This window comes from Pholcus phalangioides, unplaced genomic scaffold (genome assembly GCF_987345545.1).
Source record: "Pholcus phalangioides strain wild (caught in Gottingen) unplaced genomic scaffold, Ppha-v1.0 ptg000015l_1, whole genome shotgun sequence".
In the NCBI taxonomy this organism is placed as follows: domain Eukaryota; kingdom Metazoa; phylum Arthropoda; class Arachnida; order Araneae; family Pholcidae; genus Pholcus; species Pholcus phalangioides.
The window spans coordinates 103365538-103390214 of NW_028301608.1; the positions used below are offsets into that span (position 1 = coordinate 103365538).

Below are 24677 nucleotides of genomic sequence, written 5' to 3' on the forward strand. Positions count from 1 at the left end.
TATATGGGCATTGTACCATATGTATATGTTGTTTATAATTTTTGTGATCGTGTTTTTAATTGGGTAGTTGCATTTTTGAAATATATGACATCCATATTTGTTATGGGCAGGTTTTTCTCAGCCACCTCGTTGAACATTTTGCCTGTTGTGGCTGTTGTGGCGTTGTATTTGTATTTGAAGTCACTGAGTTTTCTTTGACGTTATTCATTGGTAATATACTCGATCTGCTTTAAAACCGTATTTGGCTGCAGTGATTTCTTATAAAAATTAAAAATAATTCATGTAAAATATATTATTTAGTTATAATTAAAAGCCAATTAGATAAAATGCTTGCTAATCATTCAATTTCGTGTAAAATGTCAACCAATTTGTTTCTTATTCAAAAGTATTAAACAAAAATTACGATGGAACAACGATGATTGCACGTCCATGTATGAAAAACTGACAAAATATATTTCGTCCTACCCTTTTCAATGATTACACTAATCATCCCCATTCCTCAGCAGCATTGCTTTAAGAAAGGGTTCATAGTATTAAGAACGTTTTGCCTTCCATAAGTTTGAATTTTCGTCTGTGACCTTTATACACATGAACAATTATTTACTATTTTCGGCCTAAAAATTGAATAAAATCCATTGATTCGTTTCTGTTAGCCATCTTTTTTTGCGTTCTTCATTGTATCTGCATTTATTAACCAGCAATTGATTTTAATTCCCACCACATATTAGAATTTACTTAATTATTTATTCGAAAATGCAAGGAAAATCAAATAGCATATATTTAAAAAAATATATATTATCCCCTCTTATTCAAAGGTTGTCAAAGTCATCAAAATTGTAAAGGAAGAGAAAAGTTTAGGAAAGAATTTTCAGCGTGATTATTTTTATTTTCAGCGTCAATCAAGATTTTTCTTAATCAAGAATAGCATCAACATTTGTTTTACAGAAAATACCCGCAAACAAAACTGAAATAAACGGCACACAAATCTGCGCGTGAGTGTTTAATGAAAAAGACGTTTAATGTTTTTTGTCTTTACCTTTTCTTCAAGTTGCCTTGTGTAAAGGTTATTTAAAACATATTTTCGCTTCACGCAATCGAGATTTTTCAAACGCACTTCCATTTGATGGAAAGATATTTTCCAGAAGAAAAAAAGAAATATATAAAAAATATAAGATGAGATAAGGTAAACATGCAAGCGTGTGGGCGAACAAGGAAATATTTCATGTCGAGAGAATAACACTCCCTAATTAGTGAGTTTACCCTTCATTCAATTTCATGAAAATCCTTCAATTTGTTTCTTCACTCTCTGGTTATTATAATTATTTAAAATTTTTGTTCTTTTTACTTGAAATTCAAGGTATTGAATAGATATCCATTAGTTTTTTGTGATGAGGAAATTCACTCTGAAGGTTACAGTTTTGTTCTTGTTCGTCTACAGTAGAGAGAAAAAATCGTATATCTACCTTAATGATTCGATTTCTGATGCAAACAGATATTTAATTTTATTTTTCATCATTAAATACCTCTCTTTCAAGTTTCTTGCGTAAAAGACAGGAATCGATTTCACCGTCTATCACTGCATAATGATCTTTACAAAACAAAACAATTTGCTAAATATCTAGACTCGGATAGATTTTTTTTATTCGCAAAAATCTATTCAAAGACCAAATACAAATAAACTAAGGCCTCTAGTACATCCATGATTTAGTAATTTCTCCATTGTTATTTCAGTTTATATCATATATATATATATCTCCCAGTAAACCTTTTTAGCATTAATACACTTTAAATTACGATTATATTACTCAAACTATCAACAACATTTATTGCCGGAAAAATTGAGCTACATCTATGCTTTATTAGACAACATAAGTTTCCTATATTTGTCAAATAAAGACATTTTATATTTTAATTTTGTTTTGAAATTGATGCTTCTGAGCAACTCTTAAACATTCGATTTTTACTCGTGAGCTGTTCATGAAATTTCTATAATTACCAGCAGACCACACACGTTTTCCATTTCTTGACGAACCAAGCCAGTACGTTCTTTGACTGTTGCATTTTAGAGGGAAATACCATGCGTGGAGGAGTCATGCTGCAGTGCATTATTCAATAATTTCAGAAAAGTATATAAGTTGGCAAACAACAATTACATTCAAAGTAATAAAATCGATGTAAACCATACAAATGCAGTTGGATCTCGTTATAACGAAGTACTTACGTATATATACCACGGACACTTGTGAAAAATTTGACAAAACGGAAATAAAATTTAAAAAATTGCTCAAATGAAAAAGAGGGACGTAATTTTAAAATGAGTCTCTTACGGCACACACATATACACGTCTTCAAATGCAACTTTGTCGTATCTTTTGACAATCGAATGATACGAAAATTTCCAGAACTAGAAAACTAATTAGCTGAATTTTTCGACTTTTTTTTTAGAAATATCTATTTTTATTGATTGGAGAAAATATTAAAGTTCCCCTACAGTGGCTGAAGGTGATTCTGGATGATTCGAAACGTAAAAGCAAAGTGACGATTCCAATTCTACAAATTATGGGTTGGTTGGAAAAATTTCTTATTCCTTTAAGCAGAATAGCGGAAATCACTTAATACACTTTAAAATGTCACATTTGTTTAATAAAATAGGTTTTCTTCCGATTTCCACCAGGTGCAAACTATAGGAAAGAATCAGTGTGTCACTGACAAATCAACTTTTCAAAATGTCTAGGCTTGTCAATGCTAAAATAAGAGACTTTTAAAGAGGCGAGATATCTCGTCAATGCCGCTTTGAGAATCGAAAACTTATCACGTCTGTAGCAAATGCTGGAACAAAAATTTGAGAAAAATGGGAATTCATCAAAAATTGTCACTTCTACAGAACAAGTAAGTTGGAGAAAAATCAAAAGTTAAAACGCACTTTATTTTCTGGAAAAAAACTGCTTAATAAGGTTATCCTAATTTAACAAATATAAATTTTATGTTAATCACATCAAAACCTCGTTTTCGTCACCAGAAATCCCAGAAACTATTTCAAATCGTAAACCGCTGCCACTTAATTTTTTCAGCATGTTAGAATAAATGCTTGACGGAGGTAAAAGTGCGGGAGTTATGAAAATGATAAATAATATGATTATTTTCCAACTTACAGTGAGCCTTCGACTATCCAGTAATCCCGGTTCGGGCAGGGATGACTACTAACACTAGTATTTTGTCCATGCTTAAAGATTAAATTATTGTCGAACTGATATGCTATGATATGTTTGTGCCGACTTCATAATTCTGATTCCTTAATTGAAATATAAATAATAAAATTTAAATCATAGTAATAATGTGGCAGAAAATGTCAAAGAATTTTGAGAATGAATTATCTACAGCGATATGTGTGTAGTGATTATGGATATTTCGTGTGAAATTCTATTTTTAAATGAAGTTAGCCTCTCCAAATACCAGTTCGTGATGTGTTAATCGGAATGGCTGTCATAGATATTTATATATACAGCGCATGGTCTTTTTCCCTAGCATATAAATGTTTTAATTCAATGCAAGAAGGTAAAAACTGTTATAAACCCCAGGGACACTGAATTCTTGCTCGCGAGATGTTAATGGTGTTCCCTGGGGTAGGATGTAAAGTTGACTTCTTTTCCTGGAGAAAATAAATGCTCCGTCCGGGGAACCATGTACGGCAAATTATATTCGCCAGGCCGAGGGTTTTAGTATCTCTTAACACTATAAAATATTCCCTGGGCAGATCACACTGATCACTTGGGAACACGTGATAATAACGTTATTATTAAAAAAATTGAATTTATATTTTTCGACTCATAAAAAGAAATCTTTAACATAAGAAATTCACCCATTAAATTATTATGTGAAAAAATTTTGTTCAAAAAGTTTACATCATATTTTTGCCAGTGATGTGACACTGAAACTTCATTATGGGTATCACGTTCGATGCATATAGAATTAGTAGTGAAGAAATATAATTCATTGCTATATTGATTGATCACAGGAAATTATGGTAATTGAAATATTGCCTCCTATAAAATTAAGTGAAATTTCACGAAGGACATTCAGCTATTCACGGAACAAGGAACCGCAAAGCTGTGGTTTTGCTCCATGGTGATGACTTTGAGGACGATAACGATATACATCATTATCTATTTGCATAAATAATATTCATTGATATAGTTCCTCGTAAAAAATAGAAAAAACCGGAATATTAATGTGAAGCATAGACTTCTTGTTTTAAGTAGTAGTTACCAGAAGCAAATGTGGAAAAGAAATTATACAGAGGGTTAATAATTCACAAGAAAACAACCATATTTCCTATTTGTTTTTTTGTTTGAGGTTATTTCTCGAAACGTTTCATGTCCAAACAAAACACTAAAAATGATCAATTTTCCGACCTTGACTTTATTTACACTTACATCTACCAAACCTTATCTTATAAATAAATCCTCCTTCTTTTTTTTCTGACCAGAGAGCACTCTCACGTCCTTTTTCCATAAAACATGAAAAATACTAAGGACGAACATTGCAAACATTTAGCGAAATGTCGTGCTGTCTACAGCATGTTGCTAAATAAAAACACAGGAAATATTAATCAAGATGTATAGATAATGATTAATGGCTGCCTAAATCAAAACTCTACATCGAATCGTTGGATGATGAATAAGAATAGGTCAAATCATGTTTAAAAACTGTCATATAATTGTTTTTGTTTTTAATTTCCTGTGAAATTGATACACGCAATACCATTTTAGGGTGAAACCAAAGGTGAACTCTTTTTCTCAAAAGTAAATGTGCCGGGATTTCTTGAGTTATTGACCGTAAATTAGAGGTGTTCAATACATGGCCGCGTGCTTCATTTGGCCCTTGGGGCTTTTTGTCTTGGTCCGCAAATCATTTTCAGAAAATGGTCGAAACACTGAAAAACGATTAGTTCTTGAATAAATGCAATTGCACAATGCAAACATAGTTTATTTTAATTTATATAGGCCGGGGCGCTTTCAATAAAACAGCAAAATAAGATGATAAACTTTGGTGGCGTACAGAAACATCAGATTATATGAATGTGGGTTACGCCCAAATAAGTTACACTGCACATAAAAAAGAAAAAAAATCCTAAAATAACAAAAAAAATGTATTGTATAATACAGTTTAAAGAAAACATTTCTAATTTCCTTTAAATTAAATCGATTGATCGAAACTTTGAACTAAATAATAAGCCACCTTAAGAAAAATGGCTGTAGAATCAAAATTTTCCTTGAAAAAATTCTTTAGCTCTGTACGTAACTATCAGTGAGAACTAAAAACACATCAGTTTGCCGCAAGAATAAAAATCGTGGTGATGTGTTTTTTTAGGGGATTTTACGGAAATGAAAAATTGAGTTGTAGAAAATGTTCCTTTAATTTTTTTCACTCTGTAGATTTACTAGAAAACTTATATAGCAGTTGCAAATAAATAGGAGTTTAGAACACACACACACAGCCACAGTAATTTTCGTGAAACGGCCAATCATGTATAGTAAATATTGACATTAAATTAAATTTTTCGTACTAAAAGGCTGTGATCGCGGTTTATGTTCAGCTACGCCAGCAATGCAAAAAATAAACTTGTAATCCACATGTGCGTACCCACTTATGTTGCGTACAGGACGATGCCTTAAGTCCCGAAGCCGCAAATTACAGGCCGTCGATCCTAGAGACATACTCGGACCTTCCAACTAGAAAAATCATCCATATATCGTGTTCCCCACATGTGTAAACCGGCATGTCAGAAAACGTCAAAGGGCAAAATCATACCGTTGAATTCGAATAGCAGTTTCTGAAAAATTCTTAAATATCTTTATTCTAAAAATTAATTGAATTAACTGAATACATATTGGGATCCTTATTGAATCTCGCTGTTCCCAACACGTCGGGAACGGACCAGATTCCAGCATTCAACATTCTTCTCGAGTTTGGCGGCATGCCGGCCGGATAATGCGAGGAGGGGATGCGGCAAATGGCGAAATAACTGGAATTAAGTAGCGCAAAAGCTATAATCATGTTTTTTTTCTCACCTGTTCAGCCATTTTCGAACTCAAATATCTCAGCGAATACTCCACTCAGAAAAATGAACCTTTTGTTGGCATCAGAAGAGACAGGACAGCAACTTCTGATTGGGTTTTTAAGAACATGGTGACCAAATAGAAAGTGTTTTTTTTTCAATAACTATACAATCTCTTGCAATATATATATTTTTTAATTTCTTAATGACGTGATTTCACGTATTCCCAAGACATCTGTATGATCTGTCCGGAAAATTTGTTAATGTTAGTAAACATCCATGCCCGAATCCAGACCTGTACAGTATGGAGCTAGCTCCTCAACCACTGGACCGCCAGGAGGCAAATATTTACGTATCTTAAGTCTATACGCTATATGGATTTTCTTTTCAAATTGGAAGTGTGCCTCTGGGATCAATGGTTCGCAAGCAATTTGCGGTCAAGGGAGTTAAGGCATCACTTTCTATGTTTGCGACAGTTTTGCGCGTTGTTATTGGGCTCAGTCCCGGCGTTTTGTGGTGTCAACTTCTAGAATTTCATGCTCTTCTCTTTCATGCCCGATTTTTCAATTCTAGTTATACTTTTCTTCATTTATCGTGACATTTTAAGGGGAATCGGGCATCATTTTCAAACTTTTCACATTTACAGCCTCGTACCTTTTCGAGTTTTCAAGATACAAACTTCAAGTTCAAAATAAGGTGAAACACATGCATTCCACTTCAAAACTCTTAGGTCACTCGAACTCAACAATTAGATAATTAGTTTTTGAGATATAATACCATTTATGAACACGTGTCGAATCTAGAAAGTCGAAAAATCATATGTTTAATTTACGTGCTCAGTTCACAACGCCCGGCTGCCACCAATGCCGGAGTGACACTGGCGCAAATATTAATCTTTCCACTTTTAAATGAATCAAGATGGTGGTGCTATTTCTATTTTCCGCAGAGTAATTGAAGTTTGAAATTACCTCAACAGAAACTGTCGTTCATTTGGGTACGATTGCTTCCCCCACACCCGGCAGAGAATTCAAAGACGATTTCACGTTAAAAAAGCTTAAACCCTAGAAATACCCGGAAAACCTACTCAAGGATGTATAACCATGTTTTCACATGATCGTGGTATTTTCTAGCACCACGTAAAAGTGTACTGTATACAGTAAAAGTTCGTATAACGAATACGACTTATAACTAGAATCTCTCGTTATTACGAAAGTGATTGTCAACAACTAATGTTGAAGATACAAAAAATATTTGCTTATACCGAGTTATTTATAAATGAAAATCAGAATGCATTCACTGTAAACGACAACGGAAATTTTTTATAAAAAATAGAACGGAAAGAGTGTGGCAATTTTTTTTATCGCTTCGCCCTATTCATAGATGTTTATAAACGGTGAATGTCAGAACCTCTCAATAGATAATGGAACTAAATGCTGTACCTTATGTTCTCGTTATCCACGAGGTGGAAAAACACAAAATTAATATTTTATCTGTAGGTCTGCTAGTTGGGCAGGTGGTATATGACCCCTGGTTTCGACACCGTTGTTATTTCCCTTGAAAAAACACTTCCCTTCACCACCTCTATCTCTCCTATCTTGTAATCTTCCAAAACTGGACACATGGCAAACACATCTTATTCATTTTCTCTGTCCTACGTTTTTTTTTTTCACTGTCAGATCTTGCGTACCTAAAATTGCGTGATTGGGTTGGTTTCCGATAGATTATATTAATCATTTTTCTGCTATGGAAGGAAAAAGGGGGAAACTTTAGGGACATCGAAGGAAGACTTCATATTTCATTCAAATGTGAAAAAAGTAATGAAACAAAAACAGAAATCACGAAAACTTTCATCGTCAACTTCGTTTTATTTTTATATATATTTTTGTTATACAATAAACCCCTTCTGGTCATATGAATTTGTCTCTAGATGCGTATTTCAGCAAAGAAAGTCCGAAAGAAAAAGAATGGTAAATTTATCTGGTTTGTTTTCCTTTCCATTTATATGTTTCTGCAATCCAAAAACACCAAAATTCGTTTCTAACGAGAAGTCCGTTACAACGACACTCTTCCCTCTGATTGTGAACTGTCGTTATAACGAACTTTTGCTCTATTAGATAATTCCTTGCAATAATCTGCATATCTATAAGGTCCGCTGACGTTATGCAAAGTGTGAGTAGAGAATACATATACATACCATTAAAACTGAAAAAATTAACAACATCGAATTAAATGATAATTTTTATCCCTTGTTTAGTCCACGTGTCGGACTCATGTAAATTATGAATTATGAAGATACTTCATCATGGAAATTATATGCAATGTTCTACTTATTAACAAGAGATACGAGGGGAAATGTCAGCAGTCGATGTGCTTTTTAACTAAGGTAACCACCTCATAAAACGAGACACCTCTAAAAATTAATGACCGTCGAATGTTGCCCTACACGTTTGAAAGAAGTTGGTTCTACGCCCTCGGCTAAACAATAAAAATAAAAAGGGTTTTTCTCTCTCTCTCTCTCTCTTAACTTAACGAACTTTCTTTCAGTCTTGGATATACCAAAGACGTCACATGCGACCGTTTGATAGAACATTTCTCAAGGTCTACTCTCAGACATTAATTTACTTACCCATTACATGCCTCTTAAGTATTGTAAAATAAAACATATGTATGAAAAAAAAAGTGGTTTTTCATCTTGTTTCTTTTCTTTCGGAAGATAGACTCATCCCCTAGAGCTAAAAATCGGAACTTGGGAAAGTAAAAGGTGGAAGAAGGGATCCAAGAGATTATGTATGAATGATATGTAAGAAGGGTTGAACAAGAATTTCCAACCGACGAATCACTGCATGTATCAATGACGTAATACAAACCCCTTCCTGTGTGTGTGTGTATCTGTACTGCGTAATCAACTTGAAATATTATGGTGGAGGTTTGGATAAATAACTAAATAAATGGAAAAGAAAGAAGATTCAATTTGGTATATAATAACCACTTCGGGACGATCTGCTCCAGTTGCAAAATCCAGTGTTTCAGGTAACCACTGCATCCACAAATAGTATCCAATATGAAATTCTCAATTTTTGTGGTTCTTCTTCTCGCTTATGGTAAGTAGAAAAAAAAACTTATGGTGAATTATATAACCACTTGATTAATGAATTCCGTAAGTTTTTCAATTTCCTAATTATGCGCTATAATTATTCAAATTATATGTCCCGTTTCTGACACCTTCAGTTCGTTACATAAGATTCTTCGGTTCATTTACAAAATGATTCATTGCTGTTGGAACGTAATCAAAATTGAAATAGAGCCCTAAATCTAATTAGAGGGTAAATCAACGCATAGAACTATGAGCTTTTGAGTTTTCTCTTTTTAACAAATGTGAAAGTTAAATACGTGTAATTATTAGCTAATTTCAAATGCGTTTGATATATATATTAACATTTATCATTACAAGAAATAACTTTCACTTTTTCTGTACATTGAGCACTAAAAGCACCAAAGAAGAAACAAACTGTTATAGAGAAGAAAACATGTCTTTCCATTGTTCCAAATTGCATTACTAGAGAATCACGGCAATGAAAAATATGCTTCTTAAAAGACATAGAAACCATTCTTGTTTGTTGACGATTCTGAGCATTCACTGAGGACTTTTTTAATTGACTGCCATTATTATGTGTGTGTATATCGACTCCTGTTTGGCAACTTTGAAGTTTTTGGTGATAATGATGGGTCAGCGATTGCACATTTTTAATATATTGCATGTTTTAATTTCGTTTAATTCCTGTACACAGCAAAAATTACGATACAACAAATACGAGAATCTCGCTATAAGGAGAGATTTCCAAATGATTATCAAATGACTAATTTTGAATATAAAAAACATTCTGTTATAGCTCGTTGAAAATCATGAAACATTCGCAATAACGCCAAAAAATATTCTCAGAAAAAAAATGCTAGTTTATCTCTCTCTCTGTTCAAGAATTAATCATGATAACTATTTTATCGTGGCACATGGTTCTCATAAAAATTACTTCAAGTCATTTAAAACAAAGAATAGATAGAGAAAAAGAGATTTTCAACAACCCGTTTCTTAGTTTTGGGCTTCCCCACAGTACACAAAAGATATGTGATGATTTTATTTGACATCTGTCTCTCTTAGTAACTGACAGACCAAGCGATCAGAACTCACAGTTCAAAGTCGTTTCCGAATGACTGAAAAAAAAAATCGTGCTAAATTTTTTTTCCATTACCATGGAAGTGAGTAGGGATATAAACACTGTGAATTTTAATTTGTCAGTTCGACGACTAAATCGATTTGATAATACGAAATTCTATGCAAAAATATCTTAGAGCAGGAATGCACAACTTGCGGCCAGCAAAGGAATTGAATCCGGTCTGGAAAGGTGTTCCTGTAAAAAAATATCTGTACACACACAACACGGTAAATATTTAGGCTGACCACATTTCCTTCATAAAAATACGGGAAATCGTGATCCATACAGGATATCACCAATTAAAATTGTCAAAGGCAAGTAAAGTTGCCAATTACAGTTGAAAGTATTGTAAAAGTAAAAAAAAAGTTGTCAACTACCGCTATATATGCCGAAAAATAGCCAATAGCAGATAATGTGCTATAGCTAATGTGCTAATAGCTATTGTGCAGATCGCGAATGGTAAAAATGAAATTCACCAAAGTATGTATGTTTTACAAATATGTGAGATGAATTTATATGACTTTAATGAATCATGATAGATTAATAATTAATTATCATGATATGATTTACAAGCTATGAAAATAATCTTAATTCTTGATTTCAGCAAAGAATATAATTTCAAGCTTGCCTCGGTAAAAATACGTTTAAAAAACGGGACATTTTATAGAAAAGTTGTTAAGCCAAAATTACAGAAAGGTCCTGTAAAATGAAGGTCATACGATCGCAGTATATATACAAGCTTGTGGCCCGCGCGACGTTGAAGTACCTCATTATAATGGCCTGTAGAGCGCGAAAAGGTTGTGCACCCCTGCTGTGAGACAAGACATCAATTTCATCACTAGAGTTATGTTCATTCCTTATTATTACAATGAAATGATCTAAAAATGTGTTTCAACAAGGATAACAGTTTTCTAATATTTTATAACATAGCAAAAACTGAATATTCGCTTATAATGACAAATTTTCTCGTAATTATGAAGTGTCGTTATAATGAACTTCTACTGTATGTTAAGTTATGGTGTATATGCGTAGTACCGTGAAGGAAAACGTTATAAACAAAACCTTCCAATGTCAAATGAATATGGCTATCTCAGATTCTTCGAATTGATAATGCCTCAAAAAAGATCTATTTTTAGAATAGTGTATACGTATTCAATTATAATCGTGGTATATCACGGCTAGTTGATCACGGCTAGAGTTGTGGCTAGAATTTTGTCGTCAAGATTATGAGAACAATCAAACATTTCACATTCTTGAGGACGTTAACTAAAGTGCATTAGAGGATACATTCTTAGAAATTGATGCTCTCGTTCGGGGTAACATGAATTTATTTTTTAAAACCTCCTCGTTGTTAACTCGTTTATCTCCTTTGATTTTACTTTCTCTGGAATGAAATTATCATAATTTCTAAATTGAAAAAAACTTTGAAATCAATTTTTTCATAGAAGAGGAGATATTTATCAAATCTTTCAGAGAATTACTATCAAGATCAACGGATTCTCCGAGTCTCTTCTTGAAGCAGACGCTAATATACGTACGCAAAGATCAAACTTAAATATTAACAAAAAATTTACATTTAACTGCATCCTACTCTCATCCACACAGTCTAAATCTAGTGGATAATGAATCAGTTAAGATCGCACTGTTCTCTGATTATCCCTCAAATCACATAAACGTGATTTTGACAAATAAAATAATTACCAATAAAACTGCAAAGAAACTACCTTTATCTCTCGCAATCAATTTAAACAAAACGAAACTAACAACCCAAGAGTATCATCATTAATATATTAGATACATTTTAAAAATATTTGTATAAATATTTGTATTTCGAAATATTTAAATTTTTTGAAATATTTCGATATTTCAATTTTTTCCCATAAATAAATAAATAAAAGTTTGTATCAGTTTTTAATTTTTTTTTTCATGATCCCCAGTATTGGCAGCCATTTGCCTCTTAGGCAGTGTTATTTTTTCGAATGTAACTGTTATTTAATAAAATAAATTGAAATTGAAATTGAAAATATTGCGTTATACAATTTTAGCAAATTCTTGAATCGTCGGTGCGTTCTAGCAAAAGTCCACAAATTATTTTTGACGGATTGCTGCAGATAATCAGAGAATTTTAATCATTTCATAGTATATGAGCTTAGTTATAAACCACAAACCCATTATCTGAACATCGGTGAATATACTATAGCAGTTGGGAATCTTTAAAATAATTGTTTCTATTTCTCATAACGAGTCAAAAGTTTAAATTGACAAAATCTCAAAACTGGACTTGACTTCTGCTTGAGCACGCAAACGATATATAATAGAATTTTTTTAGAGAAATTGTTCCAATTATTCCTTTAAAGAGTGTTTTCATGAATTAAAAAGAAATAACTATTTGTTAAGTAATTGATTATATATGCACACACAAGGGGGTGTTCTGTGAGTACTAATTAGGCCTTTATCTCACGAACTGTTCGTCATAGAAGTATGCTTTCATTTTGCAAAATGCTCAAAATGCGTTCGAAAAGCACCCTGTACCCGTTCTGAGAGTGGAAATACAGTGTGCGACAAAATAAGAAATCTAAATTTTTATACGGTCCACCTGTCCTCTAACTACGAATTATAAAATTGTTTTCTTCGTTTTCTCTGAGCCCAAAAAAAAAACTCGTTTATAAGTGCAATATTCGCTAAGATATTTGAATTCAAAAATGGGAGAAAATTTGGGAACGAACAACAAAAACTAACGGACAATCTTTCTTTCCCCCATTTATGCTGTTCTTTACAAATTTTTCTCCGATTTTTCAACTCGATTATCTCAGTGATAGTGATAGGAAACGAGAGACACCCAGGCTCTGTCACACTCAGGATTATCTCAGTGCATATAACTCTTAAGAACATTGTATTTTTCTTCTGCAGGCGTTAGGAGAGACAGGGAAACAACTTTCTAATTGGAAGTGGGAGGACCGTTTAAAAATTTAGATTGTTTACTTTGTGAAATAGTCTGTTTCCGCTTTCAAAACTAACAGAGGGTGTTTATTGAACACATTTTGAGAATTTTTTAATTTGAAACCATACCTCTACGACGAACGGTTGATGAGATACAAGCCACATCAGTACTTACAGGACACCCTGTATAATTCAATTATAATCCTCAACTGTTTTTTCTAATATTTTAAATTCTAGATTATAATGAAATACGCGTATATTTTACGATTCATACGCAATTATAATCGCAATTAGGAATACATTTCTTGTAAATTTTTGTTTACCGCATCGATGTCATGAAAAATGGTTTCTAATAAACTCTCATTGATTGCGACAGAGTGGATAAGTGTTACCCACTGGCATTCTCAGTGTAAACGAAGACTTTTTGACTGCTGGGTTCGATCAGAAATGATCAATATAACTTTCTTCGAAAGAAAAATAAAAGTCACCTCAGCTGAGTTTCGCATGACTAGCTTCGACAACTTGACTGAATGAATTACTACCAGCTTATGGGTCAGTTTAACTTTCGTTATTTTTAACGTCGTTTATAATGGATGAGACATGTCATTTCTCAGTTCTCCTTGGCCCACTAGTGAAACCTCCTCCCGGTTTGACCGGTAAATACCCTCGGACAAGAGCGGAATACAAACTAGGTCCAAATCACAAACGATTTCACCGGTGAAAGAACTGCTTTTTTTTTCGCTTGTATTTGTGGTTCGAGTCGGTGAAAATGGAATTTTTCTACATGAAGAGGATAATAAACATTTCGGTCCAAGGTCTTCTGTGTTCTCTTAAGTAAAACGTCTGACCTTAAAAATGAAATTTTTGTCATAGAAAACTGCATGTTGAGAATGTAAACTTTCTATTCTCGCAAAAAATAAATATTTAGTTAGGAAGTCCCCCGACGAAGTTCGATAGAGATACAAAATTTGCACATAAACTGAAACATGAATCTGCTTGAACTCGATTGGTGAGGATATATCACATTCTCTACTGATATACATATTCGTGTATGTTCCATTTGAATAATTCATGTTTTTCGATTTGCATGATGATGATGAGTTCAAATTACTTTTTTTCCTCCACCGACAGTTGGCAAAGAGGTAGCATCTCAGGCATGCCATATGAGAGAAATCGATCTTTGCCTGGCTATCGGCATGTTCCACTATCAAAGCAATGGCGTACCGGAAGACGAAGAGAAAGTAAATGAATTCTGCGAGTGAGTAGAAATTTACATATTCTATGTGAAGAATCTATGCTCTATTTACTTTTTCCTTATACCCGTGTGTCATGTTCATTCTATCAAATTTAGTTACTCTAAATTTCATTCAAGATCCATATTATATGAATATTTAATCTTGTTTTTAATTATTCTAGTTACTCATAAATTAGCATTTTCCTTCAGTTTTGGAACGAATCAAAAACTTGTTTGAACCCTTACTGCGGCTATAACGAGATATCTCGTCTTCTTAAAATCCTCTCATTTCGACAAGTCTAGAGCCCAGGTAGCTCTGTACACAGAGCTTTGCCTGATAATATATTTTCTTTCTTCGTCCTGTCAATAAACTGCAAGTGGGACGGGTCAGCTTTTATTTAAAGTCTGATAACAGGAAGGGTGGGAAAGAATGTTTTTCTTTTTCCTTCTAGGTAGTATGCGATCATGCGTGTAGTATAAATAATATAAAGCGATCGTTTTATTTTCCTCTTTCATGTTTTCATTAGTTGGACCCATCTCTTGGACCCCTTCTTCCACCTTTTACTTTCCGAGTTTTAGCTCTAGGGGATGAGTCTATCTTCCGAAAGAAAAGAAACAAGATGAAAAACCACTTTTTTTTCATACATATTTTTTATTTTACAATCCTTAAGAGGCATGTAATGGGTAAGTAAATTAATGTCCGACAGTAGACCTTGAGAAATGTTCTACCAAACGGTCGCATGTGACGTCTTTGGTATATCCAAGACTGAAAGAAAGTTGTTGGGGGGGGGGGGGTAAAGGGCTTATCAGCTCACGCAATTGAGAAAAAAAATATTCTTGAAAATAAGTGGCAGTTTCTAGAAGGTTTAATGATTTTCACTGCGGCAGCTATAGTGCAGATCAGGAAAAATTTAAAATGCTGTTGAAAGGTTAACTTTGTAAGATTTATTCTCATACTTAAGTTTTCGAACTGAAAATTTAAACGTTGAAGTAATTGCAAAAAAAAAATTCAGTCTAATTTAAACTAATTTGAGAACGTGCAAGATAAGCTCGTTGACCATTTGGCATTTCTCTCCGCCCTGGATTATCAAAAGGATGATCTTAGCAATATAGCTCTGCGTAAAGAAGAGCCTTTGACCAACTGATTCTTGGTCAGTGTTTCCTATGCTACCATTTGATGTCTAAAATCATGCCAAACTAAACGAACTTTTATTCAGTCGAAGGGGTGAAAGTTTACAAGGGGTTATAATAATTTTTGTTTGTTTGTTTGTTTTATAGAACATACAAGGAAGTTATGGAATGCATGGGCAACTACTCAAACAAGTGCTTGTCTCCGATGCAAAAGGAATTGGTTGGTCTTTTTGCTGGAGCTGATGAGCCAGCACTCAGACTGTGCACCCCGGGTTCTGATGCTCGCGCTAGTAAGTATTCTTCAACTCATTGTGTATTCTCAAAAACTCTGTGGCATCTTTTTTAGTTCCCCTAAATTCTTATTAAATAAGAGCCTTTCTAGTTCTTAGATTACATAAGAATATAAGCAGACACAATTTAAATAAATATAGTAATTTCTCTAAGAAACGCAGCTATATCGTATAAGCACTGCAAAACTGCACTTGTTGGAATATTCCTTGGTGAAAAATCTGAAACTCTGCACAAAAGAATTAACTTTAAGGTGGGGAAAAAAATTTATTTCATAATTTATGAAAAAATTCACTTACATCCATAACCCTATTTTCAAAAAAAATTTCCTTTTTTTTTTTACAATGATTTCCATTTTAAAATTTATCAAGGGCTCCTATCGACTGGAAGTCCAGAAAATAAGTTTGAAGAAATCCTTTGCCAATTAAGATTTCACAATTTCTTAATTATAGCTTATATATTCCCTGCGAGGAGGGGGGCAAAGATGAGCCACGCCTGGTATAGAACATAAACTGTGAAGAGAGAGACTCAGTGTCGTCTTAACGCATGGGTCCACAAGGATCTCAAGAGAATAGGGACCTCAGAAATACGAGAACTAGTTGAATATTTCGAGACGTTTTCAGGTAGGGCCTCAGAAAAATCACTTGGCCCGGGGGGCCCATAATGTTCTTAAGACGGCCCTGGAGAGGCTCGATTTTTTTGAAAATGTTTGCATTGAAAGAGCGCAAATGTCGGGAGGATATGATTGAAGTGATTAAAATTTTCAACAGGATGGATAGGATGGACCATGATTTCTTATATACATCGCCAATCAACCGCTTTGACAGGGGGGACACCATTACGATTTGTAAGGGGCAATTCTATATTGTGATGTCACAGGAAGCTTTTCTCTAATATCGTTGTTAATAAATGAAATAGCTTATCGCCGGGTGTCGTGAATTCTAACGCAATTTACACATTTAAAAAGAAATACGATACACATATTGGGATAAATCGAGAAGCCACATACTTAAATAAAACAAACATAATTTCTCATGGGGCATCATAATTACTACTTTTTTTATTGCTCTTATTGAGTCTCTGTATTTTTGATACAGTTTAGACATATATTCGACAACCATATTTTTAAGGACAATTTTTTCCAGCCACCTCGTTGGGCATTTTGTCTGTAGTGGTCTTTGTATTTGTATAAGATCCTTTCCATTAATGCATTATATTATTGGAACTGAAATTTTTATAATATACACACACACATACAATACATAAAAACACAAATTAAATACAGCACGACACATATACGAACACACGCAAACAGCATACATGGTCCACTTTTGTTGCGCCTAAGGGATTGGATATTATGATGGGTTAATATGATTTTAAATTATGGTGCACATAATTTAAAAGTTAAATATACCCATATCAGTATGAAATTCGAAATTGAATCTGATTTGCCAATAGCAGGGGGGTTACCGCGATATTTTCCGTTTCCTCACTAGAAAGAGGAAATCATCTACAGAGATAACATGAAAATTTTGTAACACAAAAAAACTGACGAAAATAAAATTACTCGTGAACAACGTATACCCCCTAAGAAATAGAATCTTATACACGTTAACGATACAACGCTTTTAGTAGAAATTAATCTTTTTAGAAAATGAAATCATTTGACTAGTTCTCGAACAAAGAAATTTATGAAACAAATAGTTATTTTCATATATTTAAAAATAATTCATAATTATACTATGTTCCAGTAGTATAATTATGAAATTACGTAATATGATATGTTATAATGAAAAAACGTCTTCATGAGTAAAAAATAGGTAAAATGTTTCCCCTGAGTTAAGGTTATTTCCTTCATTTCGATCTCGAGAACACTTTTGAGTGAGTCCGTGTGCACAAAAGTTAAAATATTAAATGCTTCTAAAAAAATAGCTAATATTTTCCATACAATATCTTTATTCTACTTTCTTGGAAGTTTCGCTTACCTCTGCACAATGAATTATGAACCCAATGTCCTTATCAGTTAATCTATTCTTGTAGGATACTTGAAACATGGCGCATGTTTATCCGAAGCTGCTGACAACGACAACTTCAAGAGAGCCATGAAAGATCTCCAGAACTCTCTGGAAAGTGTCTTTGATATGTCATTCCAAGATCGTCTTCCTGGGCTTTGCTGGTAAGACATTTCAATAACATTCATCGACGTAGAGATGTACAGGTGTGTCCCATAAATTCGTAAATTGTTAAAAAGATTCATAAAAATGGAAGGAATTTGTATATTTGAATGTGGTTTGCTAAAAAATTAGGGTACTCTTACGAAGGCAGATTTTTTTTGTTTTTTTTGCTTTCGGTACAGACAAAAAAATAGTTGTTTTTTGTCGATAGACGGTACTGCACAAGAGTAAATCACCGGAAATATGCAAATTAGAGTCCTATAAAATGCAGGATATACGATTAACAGATCATCTCTGAAAATGTTTTCCTTGAGATGTTGATATTCGTGGATAAACCTCTATTAGTGGAGTTGTCTCACCTCAGCACTGAATCACCGGCTGAATCTTTACAAACGTTTCGGGCAGAGAAGAAATTGAAAAAAGGTTTTGTGAAGGAATTCTGTGATTTTCTTTCGTTCAAGGTTATCTACTGACAATGGTTTTTTTTTTTGTCCCAAAAACAATCCACCTTCGTTAGAATAACTTGTTCGCAAACCGCATTCAGGTAAACTCACTCCTTCAAATTTTACGAATTTATGGGACACCCAGTATGTAAATAACTGTGGGACGACTCAAAATTTCAAATATTTTTTTTATATTCACATTTATAAAACTACTATTTCTCTCTTCTTCAGCGGACTGAAACGTTTCCACAATGATATAGACATGAACACTGAAGAGACATGCGGTCGTGAAGCGGTAGAAATGACGCGATACATCTTGAATATGCTGACCACTGACCTCCCGGGCGTCATTTGCCAACGTTTCGACCATAAGACAGAGGAATGCACCAGGCTCCTTCCTCCATCCGGCAGTCCCGGTAAACCTTCTCAGAGGAAGTCCCAGATTGGAAAGCTTCTTGACACGATGTTCGGTAATTTATAAAGAAGTTCCTCTGCGATTCTCACGAACGTATTCATCTTTGAATTACGAATGTTGTTTTGTTGTTGTTGATTTTTTTTTTTACTCCTTTTTTTCAAAGTTCCATTTGTTTTTAGTACTTTTGTCCAAAAAACAGGAAAAAAATGAGTGTAAATATCCTGTCAAAAAACTCATATCATTTGATGGTGCCTGAAAAGAAAAATTGTTTCAGTTTTGCATTTTTTGATGTAGTTGTTGTCTGTTTTATTCGCCCAGAAAAGAGAATGAAGAAATAAAGAGGCAATTTTTTTACAATTTTACGTGCATTTATTTCTCTTGTGTGACACTCTCATAGATTTTTGCATCACTTATTGATACAAATCATACTCGACATGTTTATTTTAAGGAAGGTAGTTTGAAATTGAAGTTTAAAATGTGCCGGAATCACAACACACAAATCATAGTGTCATAGAGAAAATCCATATCTATATATCCTTAATTTATTTTTTACTTTTAAATAGTTCATCCACGTCATCATTTTTTTTCCTCGATATTGCTCGAAATTGCCAAATGTCATTGTCTGATCAAGTTTATTGCAATCATGGTTAAACTTTACTTTACATTGAAATGAAAAAAGTGGGACTTTTTTTAATATAAAGAACGCTGTAAACTCTGTAATGGTAATGGTTGTTGTTTTCTGACGGCTTCTCAACTGTTACATCAATCATTGTTGAATTATGTATGAGCATCAAAACCACGAGGCGGTTCAGAAGTGAACTCTTTTTGAAGAAAAAAAATTACATAAAATAATCTTTTAAAGATAGAGACAAACGGCGTTAAAAGAACTTGAGAAAGTGAAAGTTTTCCAAAATATTTTTTTTTCTTTACTCACGGCGAAGATTCTACATGCGCATTTTTAGTGACGTGGAGTATGCCAATCTTATATAGCAGTACTTCCCAAACTGTTGGTCGCGTAAATGAACGAGAAAAAGATTTTCCAAAATCTAATCGTAGTAAAATAAATTTATTTTTTTCTTTGACAACGTAAATAAATATATGTCAAACCTAAAACATGTCTAAACTGTTAGCTGAGCTACTGTTTATCCATGTGCGCACTCACTACTCGAATACTCGAATTCAAGCACGCAGTTAACAAATTAAAGTACAGGGTCCCTGGTGAAAAACACCCTCCTCCCCAATTAAAACTAAAGATCTTAGAAAAGGTAAATGAAGACATAAATATCATTCTGTAAAATTCACCTTTGTGAAATTTTAATTACCAGGTTTGACGAAATCATGCAGTTGCAGATTTTGAAGATAGAAAGCTCTTTGATCATTCGGCTTTCATTGGTTGTCAGACACAGGTTGATGTATCCGCTGCATATACACGTGCATGCACGAGCACTGACATATCTCGATCAGAATGTTAATTCTTCCTGAAAATTCGAAAAATGTATAGTTGATTATGTGCACATATGGATAGTATCGATGCAGCAACATTTATCGATTTAATTTAACTGGAGTTCAAAAAGTGAGGGGGGGAGGGGTTAACCTGTAAAATTCTTGTGAAAAGGGGAGTTCGTACTTTGGGAAGTTTGGGAACTGTGGGGAATCGGTCAAAGCCGTCCGGATATTATATATATTTTTTCTTGTGGTTGGTACAGAAGTCAAACCCGTCTGGAGATGACGCTAAGTGTTTGGTTCAGGTGTCGCATGTTGTTGAGCGTGTGTATGTCAGTTCCATGCGTTTGTAGTGATTGTTGTGGTTTGTTTTTGTTAATTAAACAAATTGAATAGATTCTATCATCGTCAATCACTACAGGACCACTGCTATATATCATTTCTTGTCAGGTTATTTGTAACATGAGCATTACAAATGTTGTTGTTGTTTTTATATATATATATATATATAGAATAGATAAATTTTGCCTAATCAGAAAAATTCACCAACGAAAAAGGCAGATAAAGGACATTACGAATAATTTCCTAAGGAGCTAGAAGGTGTATGGAATGAAATTTTCCGTACACATGTTTTTCGACGATATTATCTTATAGTCAGACTCGATGTTATGAAAAGTAGGATACAAATAAACTTGATAAATGTTCTACTATTTTATTGCCTTTTTTCAAAAACTTTTCACTTAAATTTATTTCTCAACATTTTTAAATCATTCATGTTCAAACATACTCATGTGAAGTAAGAAATTGATATATTTTAATCTTATTGTGCCTGTGCTCCTCTATAATCACCTTCATCTTCTTCTTTGTCTAACAAAGTGCAATAGAAGCATGAAATAACTGAAAAGGCACTGTATTTTTTGAGATCCCTTAGATTTTCAGGGCAATTACATATATTTGTTATATGATTTAGGCACCAGACAAATTTCTTAGGAGCCAAGAATAGTTTTTCCCAAGAAAAACAGTCACAGTCCTATAGAGATCCTTAATGATCCCTTTTCATGTTAGAAGACGCACTGATTATGAAATCAGAAAAATTTGTCATTCTTAGACTCTGATTTAGCAATCACATATAGAAAATTTTAGGCACTAGTATAGAGAGATTGTACTAAATACACAAATTACTAGTAATACTTTACGAAGGGGACAGGCAAATTGAAAATGGAATACAATTTTTGTAGAACAATAATGTGTAGTCGTACTCGTTTATGCAGTCAATATAAAACAAAATTCGTTAAATAAAAGAAACATTTCTATTGCTTTAAAATTTCTACAATTCTGTTATTTCTTCTGGTAAAAGCAGAGTTCTTATTTTCAGCAAACTATTTATTTATTCATTCACACTTTTTTCAAATATCAACATATGAACGTCTGACATCCATCCCCGATAGCATATCCAATAGTCTAAAAACAATTGCAGTAAAAGGCAGGCTTCGCAACAACGGTACTCGATACAACGATAAATCCGTCTGTAACGATATTTTTTCAGGTATTGATTGCAATCGCTAATAGTTTAATTAATGATACATTCCTCTCGATATAATAATATCCCTTACTACGATAAACCCCTCTACAATGATATGTTTTTCATATTTCGCTCACAATATCCTTCAATATTATCGTCACATATTTTGATTCTTCTGAGAATGTCGCAGAAGAAGAGACACCCGGTATTTGGCAAATTTTTAGTTGCTTTTGTTTAAATTATATTCCGAAAATGCTTTCCTATGGAACCTTCTAATGACATTTTTCTTAGATGGAAATCGATTCTAATTCTCTCTAAAACACTTTTCACTCATGAATTTCTTTCTCATAAAAAGATTATAAGGAAACGATGAAACTCTCATCGCGGAAAACAATAATTGTTCATTTTACGTCAATGTGTTGGGTTCATAAACCCCTCGGCGTCTCTAGATCCGAGCAGAGACAATCACTTGGTTCGAAACACAAGGTTTCAAAGAGGAATGAAATTTAGCGAAAACAATTGAAGATTACAATGAAAATTGCAAAGGAAAATTTTTGTCTCTTTGTTTTTTTCTAACGGCTATTACAGTTCGTTAAGTGTCATCAGAAACTGAATGCCCTTGAATCCGTTTCCCAGTGGAATTACCGTATATAATTTCTGTAGGATTATACGTTACATAACTTTGTGTTAGGAAACTTCTATCTGATATTTCACTGTAATTGTGTATTTATCGAAAAGATTGTAGATAATACAACCATTTTTTGACTTAACTATCAATTTTTGGCTCCTATTAACATTTTACATGATTTTAGGAATGGAGTTCGTTATTCTGTTGAAACAGAATTTAGATGGCAGCACTATCTCAGAATCAAATCAGTATATTCACTAATTATCTCTATTCATTATTTTTTTATTTATTTAAAGGTTTTAAAATAGAATTCTATATACAATATTCCAAGTTATTTCATAAACGTAGCTCAGCAGCGCGCAGACATTTTGGAGTTATGGGTCATATTTCTTCCAAGATAGCTGTTGGTCGTCTATGTAAGAGCTTAATTACTTCTCCGTGGGTCATATATGAGTGATAATTACTTGATAAAATTGGGTTATTTATCAATCAACATACTTGTTTTAATTGGCACAGAGGTCTTCTTTAAATGATTATGGTATTATTAATCCATATAAATATGTGTGACATTCAACATTTTTTTCCTGTGTCTTATTTCAAAATAATGAAATATTTTACCAAAGTGTGTCAGTAATGTAAAATCACCCAGTATAAAATGTATTTACTTAATTAATTACGATCGTCTAAGTTATCTTACCTTAATCTCTATGAACGTGATAAATTACTTCCAAATCAATTAGCTGAGTAAAGACTGAAGACTCAAGTATAAGCCATGATTATTATTTTAATCTGCCTTTCAAAATAATAAATAAAATAACAAATGAAGAATCATAATTTATGATAAATTAACTAAAATTCGGCATTAATTGAAAATTTGTTTTCCATTTTAAGTATTTATGGTCGAATTTCATGATAATATCCCGCTCTATAGTTCACCACTATAAAAACGTATTTAAAAAAATGTTTTTACAAAAACAGATAATTGCTGCTGTTAGCACATTTTTTATTTGAAACAATACATCAGCACATAAATTTAGTTAATTAGAGTGGGTTTTTTAATTAGCTAAAATGGTTAATCAAGGCTGAAATATACAGTCCGGCTAGATTTTAATGCTATTTATAAAAAGATAAAATCTTGCTTAACAAAGTTGTGAATAGTTTGTACCTTAAATTTTATTTTAATTCTCCTGAATTTTGTTCGGTTTCACAAATCGCTGAACACACAGAACTTCTGCAGCTCTCAGGAAATGAGATCCACAGGGAATCAACTCTTTGTAGTTAAAAAAGTACTGTACTTAAATAATTGCTCTTTGTATTCAAATGATACTGAAGGATGTACTTTCTAAAATACTGAAAATATTGAGAAAAGAAATAAGCATAATGCTTTTTGTTTACCATGCATATTCCAATATACACGGAACCATAGAATTATGTGGATTTTTTTGTCGAAAGAGCATGTATTATGTTACGTCCAAATCTCTGCGCGTGTAACAGGGTAACTAATTTTATAATGCTGAAACAGCATTAATCAATTTTTTAAAAAAAACCATATTCATCATTTTCTTTCTCATTGGGAATCAAAGTGGTTTCCACAAATGTCTAGCTATTAATCTAGCCATAAGCCGTTCCATTAGGCTCTCCATGACTTTGAGTCAATAATTTAATGTCATTAAGAAACGATCCAATTTGCAGTACTGTCCAAAATGACATTAGACTATTTCGGAGTATTCCTAATCTCAGATAGACAGAACAACTTGCAACGCTGCGTATGTTCAAATGTCTGCACGGATAGAGCGTACACTTATATATATATACTGAAACTCAAACGTTAATGATGAATTTTTACGATCATGTGCAAGAAATTTTATCACTCTAAAAATTATAAATATTCTTGGTTTAAAAAAAAAATGATTGCTATGAAAAAAACTAGTTTCAACTTTTTAATCAAAATTTACTAAACCAAAAAATAAATTAGAAATAAATAAATAAGGAATAAATGAATTAAATTGATAAATTTATTAATAAATTACGTAAAATTCAACTCAACATGCATTGAAAATTTGTTTTTGCTCTAAATCAATGACTGAGTCTCATGATAATATAGACTTTTGTGTCGAAAGACATGTTTTATCTTACGGAGAAACCTGCGGGTGTGTAGCTTTGTATATAATTCCATAATAATACTAACAC

At 33.0% G+C, this 24677-nt stretch overlaps 1 protein-coding gene across 1 annotated transcript; it reads left to right on the plus strand.

The window, feature by feature from the left end:
• Window positions 1-9065: 9065 nt before the first annotated feature.
• Window positions 9066-19251, plus strand: LOC149077228 (uncharacterized). The gene is made up of 5 exons (XM_089244965.1): window positions 9066-9159; window positions 14341-14467; window positions 15722-15864; window positions 17903-18038; window positions 18711-19251. The coding sequence occupies exons 1-5, from the start codon at window positions 9120-9122 to the stop codon at window positions 18958-18960; spliced, it is 696 nt and encodes a 231-aa protein (XP_089101091.1). The 5' UTR covers window positions 9066-9119; the 3' UTR covers window positions 18961-19251.
• Window positions 19252-24677: the final 5426 nt, after the last annotated feature.